General features: G+C 36.7%; 1 protein-coding gene across 1 annotated transcript in view; it reads right to left on the bottom strand.

Annotated features, from left to right (window-relative positions):
* The window catches only part of LOC120313877 (mitochondrial intermediate peptidase), a 53,664-nt gene extending 42,679 nt beyond the window's left edge, over positions 1-10,985 (bottom strand). Inside the window, exons 1-6 of the mRNA XM_039356261.1 lie at positions 10,701-10,985; positions 8,978-9,151; positions 6,467-6,555; positions 4,921-5,007; positions 3,022-3,085; positions 1,794-1,976 (exon numbers count right to left, since the gene is read on the bottom strand). Of these exons, the coding sequence (XP_039212195.1) occupies positions 1,794-1,976; positions 3,022-3,085; positions 4,921-5,007; positions 6,467-6,555; positions 8,978-9,151; positions 10,701-10,868 (765 nt within the window). The 5' untranslated portion in view covers positions 10,869-10,985. The remainder of the gene's footprint in view (positions 1-1,793; positions 1,977-3,021; positions 3,086-4,920; positions 5,008-6,466; positions 6,556-8,977; positions 9,152-10,700) is intronic.
* Positions 10,986-11,663: the final 678 nt, after the last annotated feature.

Below are 11,663 nucleotides of genomic sequence, written 5' to 3' on the forward strand. Positions count from 1 at the left end.
ACACAGGTGCTAGCAATTTTCTACGCTAGCCTGCTCTCTCATAGGTCATCAGAAGATATAGCAGAGGGAAAAGAGCTGGAGTTGACAGGAAAGTGTTAATACCACCTTTTCTTCCCAAAAGGCAAGGTTAAGCTTCCTGTCCCAAATGAGGAGTCATTTTCCGTTCAGTCACATCTGATGCAAGGCTAAAACAGAATGCTCTGAACTGCAACTGATTGATCCAATTTCCAAACCTGAACTTCTGATGGAGGATTCTGCATAATTAAGCCTCAACCAAATTTTCAGAACCAGTAGGATGGCTTCCATAATTGAGTTTAATGCATACATCCTAAATGCCTGATGAATCTATTTTATTCCTGTACCTGAGATTCAGGATAGCTCTCCAATCTCCATCTCCAAAAACCAGAAGGAAAAAAAACAGCAGGGATTACCTCTTCTGCAGTATAAAATTCTGTTGTATTCCTATGCTTAGGTTCTGCTTTGTCCCTTAATTCTGGAATTCTCCTTTTTCTTGGAGGCAGGAGATGAAAGTTCTCCTTTTTCTTGGAGGCAGGAGATGAAAAAAACCTGTCATTCAGCTTTCATGTACGTTCTAGCTCATTCTTGTAAATGAAGAATACCCCCACCAGGCCAAATCTTTACAGTGATTTATTCTACCAGATTGTTTCTGGTTGTAGTGGTTTTTCTCAAATCACATGCCCACTTGCTAAAGGGCATTTTGGTTTTTGCCTCCTTTGCCTCACTATTGAGTGGGTGCTTTGGCTATTAAGGTTGGCAGCCCAAGACATAAGCATCTTTGTCTGCTATTAGAAAGAAGGCAGAGGTTTCAATTTTTGATAAGGAAAGAAAATGTAGGACTTCTTTGTTTGCAATTGTTTTTTTTTTCCTTCCTTGCTTCCCTTGTCCTTCAATATATCTCCATATTCATCATCCTTTAACTCACCAGACTACACTCTGCTAGCATAAGAAGAAACCTAGTGGCTCTGGGTTCTTGATTTACTGTTGTTTACTGTTAGCTTGTTTGTTTCAGTTGGCAGTTCCTTGATTGGGGTGTTGTCTACTTCTTGATTATTGTCTAATTAATCCTGGTGTTAATCTCATTTGGATGTTGACTGCTGGCTTTGGACTTTTTATTTCCTTTTTAAATTTTTGTCTCTTTTGAATAGCATGTAGATGTTGTTGATCTCGATGTGCCTGTTGATGGCCGATTTATAAACAATAGCCTAATGAAGGACTCACCAAGACCACTCCTATACCAATGCTGACAGAGTAAGCGATTAGTATATGACAGCACTCCCTCTAGCACTGATGACACTGCCTAATTTGGTAATGAAATGCCTGCAAGAAAACAACCAAGCTCAAAGAAGACCAAGGATTCCACAAAAAGAAGTCTTCTAGTTAGAAATGGTGGCGTTAAATGTTTTCTCTTGGCTTCACTTCTGGAGATTGAAAATTGAATTTTTCTTCCACTTACTACTGATTCTTCCACAAATCAAATATGAAGAAATTATAATAATAAAATAAAGGGAGAATAATTAGCAGCATATTTTGCTCTTATATCTTTTCTAATCATAAAATTGAACCCGCCACCACAGTTTGCAGCTCATCATATGTAATCTGAATATGCCTCACTTCAAATTACAAAAAAATCCTTCCTTCCTGTTTCTACTACTTGGATTATTTATTTTGCTCCATTTTAAAATGGTACACTGTAAAGATGACCACTTATAAAAGTACTCATATATTGCTAAACAATTATACAAACCATATTGGGCTATTTTATGCATACATACCAAATCATCTGGATTGTCTGCACTGAGACAACTGATTTGGGCAAAATTGCCTTCAACTGCAAAGTTATGGCGAATGTGTTCTGGTAACAAATGCTTTTCAATCTTGTTTGGAAGATGAGACCCCAGGAGAAATTCATTACATAAATCCAAAATTTTGACATTAAGATTTACTGCATTTCTGCGCTGCAAATAAGGAAAAAAAATAGGTATTTTTTTGAAGAATCAATATATTAAAATGTTTACAGAAAACACTGAAAATAGTAGCATCCATAAATTCCCATTGAGATTAGTACTATGTGCCTGTTGATGGCCGATTTGTAAACAATAGCCTAATCAAGGAACCACCAACGCTGACAGGGCAAGCCACTAGTACATAAAATGAGTGCAAACCCCACTCCATTCTAGCACTGATGACATTGCCTAGTTTGGTAATGAAATGTCTGCAAGCTCAGAAAGCATATTTAGCTTATCTACACAAGACAATTTATGGATTCAACTGGATTCCAGCAAGTTTGGGATATAACACGTGTGTTGCAAGAACTGCAGCATTTGTTAATGGTATCAGGTCTAATTCAAAGTGATGGTTATTCCTATAGAGTGCTTTATGGCTTGGGTTCTCATGATTTTCAGGACTGTGTAGTCCAGGCAATTATGTGCACTCAAGACAAGTTGGTCAAAAAAAGGAGGAAATTTTTCAAGGTGGCAACACTGTCACTCTGAAACTGCTTGCCTCCCATGTTGTAACCCAGCACTCCTCAACCTTTCCAGCTTGGTGACCCAGCCTGGCACGGGGAGTAGGGAATGTGTGAGTGGCAGGCCCACACAAAGCTCCATTCGCACACACATGCTCTTCACTCACACAAATGGAGCTTCCGCGCGAGTGGAGGATGCTTGCACTTGTGCACGAAGCTCTACTCGCGTGAGCGGAGACCACTTGAGCAGACTACCCAGAGTCACCTTGTGATGAGATAGGCAGCAAATAAATTTAATAAATAAAATAAATCAATCAATAAAGTCAGGATTGCCCAACTCTATTAAAAGTTTAAAATTTATTTGCAGGTTGACTAGTATGAAACATTCCAAATGGGGTTGATGGCAGTATGAAGGTATACAACATAATGTTTGTTTTTAATTGGCTGTTTTTTAATTATTGCAAGCCACCTAAAGAGTATGTGGCATCAAAACGACTGCCTACTTGCAATATTTAATTTCTGTAAGTAATAAATACCTGTTCTTCATTCAAATGAATACCACTGATCTCAAAATCAAACATGAAAAGTTCTGCCACTCGCCTGAAAGAATAAAATTCCATTGACAGAAAATAATGTCAGATGAATAATAATATAAACCAAATGTTACAGATAAAATACTAAGAGGTGAATTTAAGACATGCAGGTACAAAAACTATTCAGTTCAACAAAGCTCACAAAAAGGTAAGCAGCTACATTCAGATAGTCCTCAACTTACAACAGTTTGCTTAGTGACTGTTTGAAGTTACAACAGCACTGAAAAAAGTGACTTATGACCATTTTTTACACTCATGACCATTGCAGCATCCCCATGGTCATGTAATTTACATTTGGATGCTTGACAACTGACTCACATTTATAACCCTAACCTTTTGACAATCAAAGTCAATGGAGAAACCAGATTCACTTAACAACAGTGTTACTGATTTTATAACTGCAGTGATTCACTTAACAAATGTGGCAAGAAAAGTCGTAAAATGGGGCAAAACTCACTTGACAAATTTCTCATTTAGCAGTATAAATTTTGGGATCAATTGTGGTCGTAATTTGAGCACTACCTGTACCACAGCCTACTTGTTTCTCTATTCACAGTATCATATGTTTCTCTATTCACAGTATCATATGAAAAACAAAGATGTGTACAAGATGTGGTATTATTTAATTACTGTAACTGATAGAAATTCATTTAAAATTAAGACACATCCCCCTTCCGTTTTATGACTGTATATTTAGAAATAAGTCACAGTAAGTAAATATTGCTTGTTTTTAAGTTAGCATGCAACCTTAGTTATTAGGAAAATTATAGTTACTAGAGAAATACGGCAAATAGATGCCAGATACCTAAGATAGCACTTACAACAATAATATTATTTATAATTTATTGATTGACAGATGGTGCTGGAAACAAATGATCATATATAAATATCCATCTTTTAGACAATGGAATATAATTCTTTATATGTCTTAGTTAATAGGACAATTAAATAATTTGAATTCAAAAGAGAAGAGATTATTCAGAGCACACATAAGCACACACCTTTCATCTATTAGTTCTTCCTTAAATTAATCATTTTCCCTGTGATTCCATGGTAATCCCAGGAAAAGACATAGCTTTTTAAGAAGTTGACAGCAGGTATGACACCCACACCCATAATCAGAATCATTTTTTCCTCTTCAAAATCAAGACTGCTGCATGTTTTATCCTATTCAGTTACAACCTGTAGCATAAGCTAAATCTGCCAAAAACTAAAGGCAATCTTAGTTTGTAGATTAAACAAAACACATTATTTCATTTGATCTGATCTGTGTATACGTTGCACATATATGTATATAATTTCCTTGTCTTGTTGGCCAAATTTTATACTAGGTTGAGTGTAGTCTTAGTCAACTATGGTAAGAAGCATACAGGAAAAAGAATGCAAAAACAAAATTGTAAATTATGCCTCTAGAAAAAGAAAGAAAAGAAACAGAATTAAGCCAAAACAGAAACCAAAAATAATTTAAGCAGTCCAGAATAATCAAGAATGCCAAATAAGATGAACAAGAGGCAATTTTTCAAAGGTTTCTTTGCAATCAGAATTGGAAGTAGATTTTGAAAGGACATTAAATATGCAGTTGAAGAAAGGAACAGCTATCAAAGGAGAAAAGTGGAGGTAATAGGGATATTGATGCAAATAACCCTTGCAAAAATCAGATTACGGTGTTTTGTAAAAATTCTTCAAGATTGGAATAAATAATGCACTCATAGATATTATACAGTCTGAAACAAATTCACAATATGTCCCACAGTAACATATGTGCTGATCTAGTGGAATATAGTATTCCATGTTCACTTTGAATATTACAAGAAAATTCTTACTGTAAAAATTAAAATATACCTTGTTTGAGGGTCAAGAGAATCCATAACATCTTTATCAATTAACAATCTTCTCAGACTCTGACATAAATCCACATTTGTGTTTAATCTAGAAATATAAAAAATAGATATATTCAGTATTACATTTACAATTAGGTATTACCAGTTTCTGTATTTCTCTCATGTTTTATAAACTTATTCAACTTCAGAAAAAGTTATCTCAGACACAGCCAGCAGAAAGAAGACAGCAAAGCAATTTACATCACAAATACTTTTTTTCAGCATATCCAAGATATGTAAGTAACTTATTAAAATGATAAACAAGGCAACAGAAAATATAATCCTAGAGTGATTCCAATTTTAGATGTTAATATGGAATTACCATATCTTATACACTCACTTTTTACAGAACATCTGCATGATATTTTCATCCAATTATTCAATTACTGCCTTCCTGTGTTTTCTGTGATTTTTCCATTTTTTTTAAAGGCGGGAGAAAGTATGGCTTTTGGGGGGGCAGGGGCAAGAACACAAAATGTGAAGGATATAGATCACTTTACATCACTTCCCCCCCCCCCCTTTTCCTCTCTCTTCCTGGGTTGGGTTTCAGTAAACCAGTATACATCTAATAGTACGGTAGAACTGTGCAACCTAGAGGTCTGTTTCATGTATGACATTAAGACATAATGGATTGTTTCACATACTGCAAAAAACAAATCATATTTGTTGCCAATCACTATGTGTGAACAATATAAGAAATGATTAATCTGACAAGTAAACTTATAGCCACTCAACATTTTTTCAATTGGTGAATGTAGTTTCAAGAAACATGTTAGCTCTTATAATTCATTATAAAGACCTATAGTTTCGCCATGGCTTTTCTTTAGGAATATTTCTTTTCTTAATAAACTAGACTTTACTTCATGGGAATAAATAAGAATACTTTGCTATTGATTAGTGACTAATAGAGGCACACATTCTACCTTGAGTCAACTTCGATGATTATAGAATACAATAAAAAATGGTATAAGAATACTTTCTGCTGTATTGTCAGGCACAAGCAATTAGAACCACTCATGAATAGATTCAGGCTGTAACTTTATTGTTTATCATCTATGTTGTAAGAATCTCACCAGACTGCTTGCCTTACCCTGGGAAATGACCAGACAAGACTTTATATTTGGGGGGAAGTCACGCTTATGCAGTTTGTGACTGTGCAATGGCTCCAAACTAGGCCCTTGTTTGACCCCCTCTCTGCAATCTAGCTGGCAATTCCCTAATAAGTTTATCTGTCCTAATATTAAGTAGGTTTGACTCTGCTTAGTATTTTTTAAAACTCAGCCAATGTTGTTAGGTGCCATTTCCTGCTATCAAGTTATTGATCACTTCAGCGCAGATTAACCAGACAAACCAGCTTTCCTCAATCTCAGCACCTTTCAGCTACACAGACCTCAATTCCAAGAATTCTCAAATAATAGCCAGTCTGGCTGGAAATATGGGGAGCAGAAGTTCATACATCTAGAAGATAACTGTGGAAGGATGATACAAAAATATTGAATAAAGCATACTTTTCTACCATAGTACCAATGCTTCTGCAGGCTTCCTCAGCAGCATCTCTAAACGCAAGATCAGGATGGGCTATTTTCACAAAGTCAGCCTGTTATAGTAAAAAATATGAAAGCACAAAAAGATGAGAAATTATTGCATTAGCAGTTGCAGAAAAACAGAAAAGCTTGCTAACCGCATAAATATTGTACCTGATTTGAAATATTCATAATCATATATGTTTTCAAAGAGCTATTAATTAAAATTACTCCTTACATTAACATTTCTGTAACAGTTGAAGAAGAAAAAAATATGGATACATTGTTCAGAACAGTTTCAAGTATGGATTGTATACAAGATCAGGAAATGGTTTAAATACTGTCAAGCGGCTGTTTGACAGCATGTACATGCAATGGATAAGTTGCAATGTATCTATGTGTATTATAAAAAAAATCTGAGAAAAAAATCTGAAAAACTGTTATAGAGGACAATCTTTATGGGCCCACCAGTGAAAATCATGTCACATGGAAGACTGAAACTTGGAATGTAAGAGAAATAAAAAAATGATAAAGAGCATGAATAATGAATAATGAAATGTGTTGTGCATTTGTGAAATTAAAAGGGGAATTAAATAACGGATTGAATGAAGACAGTATGAAATGGAGTAGAGTAGGTCATTTCATACAAAGCATTGTAGAGATTAATCTTCCAACAAAAAGGGATGGGAAATAGACATAAGGAGAGCAAAGTGAAAACTGCTTGAAATACAGTATCTGGCATTATACTAATAGAAAGAATTAAAAGAATATTCTAGGTGGAACAATGGAATAAGAACAATAATACATAGAAGAGATGGATTACTAAAAATGAGAATAAGAGAAAGTGACTGAATAATGTGTCCAGCAAAAAAACATGCAAAGAATGTCATCAAAAGATCAAGGAATGGTTATGATTAAAAGAGGCACAGAATATGCAAAACAATTTTGCCGAAAATAGAAACATTGTTTAAAAAAAGTAAAATTGAAACAAATGCTATGTTAGTGTCCAAGAAAAAAGTTATAAAAACAAGTCACAAATGCTGTGAAACTCCTTAAAAAAAGGTAACCCTGAAGCTATAGATGGTGTAATTAGAGGGATGTTAGTTGTTAAGTGTTAAAATACAGATGTGTCCTACTTATAGAGCAGCAGTATGATGTGTACATTGGTGTCTCAAGCCTGGAAGAATGCCATTATTCTTACCTAGTACAAAGGGAAAAGTAGCAAGATGAATGCAAAAACTACATGGAAATTAATTTAAGAATGCCTGGAAGGTCTTTTCTACCCTTTCAATTTTTACTGAAAGGGTAAAAAAGCTAATATGTAAAATTTGAAAACTGTCATGCAACTTTTCTGAATCTGAGAGCATCAGATTTTTGCTCTCTTCCAGCAGATCATTCAGAAATGTATGAATGTGATGAAAAAAATGCTTGCATATTGAGAAAGTCTATAGCAGGGGTCCCCAACCCCAGGTCTGTGGACCGGCACCAGTCCACAACATGCCAGAAATCAGTCCACGCAAATAAGGAAAGCCCCATTTGTGGGATGCAGACAGCAAGTGAAACCACGCCCCTCCAGTCCGTGGAAAAATCTCTCTCCACGGAACCGGTACCTGGTGCCCAAAAGGTTGAAGGTCACTGGTCCATAGTAAAGAAAAAGGACGCATATAAAAGAAATAAGGCTTGCATGAGAAATATGGAATGCTTAAAGAATTATTCAGCATTACCCTAGTAGTGCCTCTGGAGCAGAGACTTCCATTTTGATAGCCAGTTTGGTCTAGTAATTAAGGCACCAGGTTAGAGTTCTAGTCCCATTTTAGACATGAAAGGTAACTTTGGGCCAGTCACTTTCTCAGCCCATAATATCAGATTCAGACAACAACCCAGTCAGTCAATTCTTGTTGCAACTAATCACTACTTGGTTGATACCGACCCCCCCCCAAAAAGTGAACCTTGCACTTGTAGGGAAATGCTAGGAAGAAAAAAAAAAGAATGATTCAGAACTAAGAAGAAAATAAAAGATGGATATATTATGTCCCCTTGGTAATGTTGATTAAAAGATAGCAGAGCAACAATATGCAATATAGAACAAATGTTTCAGACTGTGTAGAAGAGCAGTCTGCTGATTGATCCACATATGAAAGATATGTAAAGATATGTAAAGAAAAGCAAAAGTATGTTTAAAATAAGTAAATACAGTGGGAATGGTATATTTAAGGACTATGTGTGGTAAACCAGGATGATCAAGAATAGATGGGTGCTGAACAAAACTGGACTGAAAACACGTGAATGATCGCTGTGCAAGAACTACATTCAGGTAATTTGATTAAATACAAAAAAAATGAATTAAACCTTCCATAGAAGCATAGGTTTATATACTAATTTATAATTATAATTCATATTAAATTTCAGAAAGTTATAGAATTCAAATTAACCTAGAAGTATTGCAATGTCAATGAATTAACAAAACACAATTTCAAAGATATAGTATTGTCTTACCAGATCTGCTACTCTACATAAAGCATCAGAGAGCTGATCAAAAACCAACACAATCTCTTTCCCAGGAGGTGTAATGCATGCTTTTTGGACCAATCGTTCTGCTTCTTGCAATGAGTTTTTTTGAGCTTCTTGAAATCCTTCTGGACAATTAAGTTCAGGTACACCAAACAGACCCTAAAACATAGAAAAGAACTTTACCAACATATATTTTTAATGTAATATTCTAATCTACAATAATTGAATATGGTGAACCAAAATGTAATTTTACCAGATAAATAAGCTTTACAGTAATATGAATCAAAATCATAATTACATTAAATGCAACTCCTTTGCACATTTTCCTGAGTTCTCAATCAATTTTGATTTGGAGCCTAAATTACTTTTTCAGCATCTAATTCTGAAAAATTAGAGTTTGTTAATTTGGAGAATTCCAGTAAACTTCACATAAATCTTCTCCAGGAAAACTAGTCCTCATAACCCCAATCCAAAGGTCAGAATGATAAAACTCTATCATGTCTGGAGTGTTCAAATACAAGCCAATACAGATTTATGCTCAAATGAATGTCAATATACCAAAAAAACCATTGCAAAAGACAAATTAGAACAAAAATTAAAATAAGCAAGAAAATGGTAAGAGAACACCTATCTGAGTATAAATCACCAGGACCTGATAGATTACATAGAGTTCTGAGGCAGCTGGCAGATGTTATTTCAGAACCACTGCACCACATCTTTTAAAAATCCTGGAGCACCGGGGAAATACCCAAGGATTAGAAAAGGGCTGATGTCCCATCTTCAAGAAAGGGGGAAAAAAACAGACCCAGGAAACTACAGACCGATCAGTCTAAAATCAATACCTGGGAAGATCCTGGAAAAGATAATCAAAAAATAGATTTGTGAACAACTAGAAGCAAATAAAGTTATAACTAGTAGCCAGCACGGGTTTGTTAAAAACAGATCATGCCAAACCAATCTTACTTCATTCTTCGATAAAGTCATACTCTCTCAGAACCCACCTCACAGTGTACGGATAATAATAACAGTTCAGAGTTATCAAAAATCAATACTAATTCAAAAGCACTAAAATAATAACAAACGTGCACATCTGCTTGTCTCAGGTCCCTGGAAAGGACTTCATAGGTAGACAAAAATGCCAAATCCAGCCTGAACCTCTGAGGAATTCCTCTGCGAGGAATCATAACAATAATTAAATGCCCCTTTCCAATGTTTTGAACACAATATTCCCAACTTTTATAATAGTAACCATTAAACAACATCTGCCTATCCTAAATGCTTAGGAATAGGTGGATACCAAGAAGAAGAAGAAGAAGAAGAAGAAGAAGAAGAAGAAGAAGAAGAAGAAGAAGAAGAAGAAGAAGAAGAGGAGTAGTAGTAGTAGTAGTAGTAGTAGTTGGAAGGGGCCTTGGAGGTCATCTAGTCCAACCAGTCAAATCCAGTCTAAATATCTGGCTGAAAAAAACAATAAATAATAACGTGCTCTTCCAGCTCACTAATACAGCAACAACAACAACGTCCCGTTCCGCCTCTCTGAACGCAGCATCCCCCACATACATAATCCCCTGCCATGGCAGGGATGTGGCAAAGGATTACGGAAGCTGTAATCCAGCTCATTTGGAAGAAAGCTGCTGAGTCTCTTCCAATATAAAAGCCAAGGATGGTCTGGCCGTTTCCGTCCCCATCTCACTCCAAGCTCGCCTCTCACCGTTTTCTGCCCCACCGCCAGCCGCTGCTGTTGGGCATTGAAGGCAGCGCCCACCGGGGACCAGCTGGTGCTGACCCATTTCTTCGTGCCGCCGCAGAGCCGGCCCAGCCTCGCTTGCTTCAGAGAGCCCGAAGCCCTGCGTGCCACTCGGTGCCATCCAGCCCACATGGTAGCCAGGGGACCGCTCGCCTCGGAGAGACGCACCGCCCCCAAAGCGGCCAAGCGGTTCCGGATCGCCGGGACGGCCTCTTCCGCGGCCCGGCCGTGAGAAAGAGCGTCGGTGCAACCCGCTTTTCCCCGCCCTCCAGCGGTTTTGCTCTGCCTCGCGTATTCGTTAAGGCACTTACAGTACGAATAGGACGGACTTCAACTCCCAGAATTCCCCAGCCAAGTAATAGCAAATGCAGAACGCTGCAGAGGAGTGCGCTATTTACAGCAAGGCCGGGTGATTATTATTTTTTAGAAGGTATAGGTAGTCCTCGACTTACAACAGTTTGTTTAGTGACCAAAGTTACAATGAAAAATATGACTTATGATGGCTATTCACAACCTTTGCAACCCGTGATCATGTGATCAAAATTCAGATGCTTGGCAACTGGTTCATATTTATGACGGTTGCTGTGTCTCAAGGTCATGTGATCCCTTTTTGTGACCTTCTGACAAGCAAAGTCAATGGAGCTTCCAGATTCACTTAACAACCAGGTTACAAACTTACCAACTGCAGTGTTTTACTTAACAACTGGCAAGAAAGGTTGTAAAATGGGGCAAAACTCAAACAAATGTCTCACTTAACAACAGAAATTTTGGGCTCAATTGTGGTTGTAAGTCAAGTACTACCTGTACTTGGTCTTCAACTACCTAACATCAGCAACAGCTATTGATAGTAGTTTGTTTTTTCCCCAGCAGATAAAATGTAGTTTTCCCAAGTCTCATGAGACTTTGGCTGCTACCTGGACACACCTA

This window comes from Crotalus tigris, unplaced genomic scaffold (assembly GCF_016545835.1).
Source record: "Crotalus tigris isolate CLP2741 ecotype Arizona unplaced genomic scaffold, ASM1654583v1 scf7180000017573.2180621, whole genome shotgun sequence".
In the NCBI taxonomy this organism is placed as follows: domain Eukaryota; kingdom Metazoa; phylum Chordata; class Lepidosauria; order Squamata; family Viperidae; genus Crotalus; species Crotalus tigris.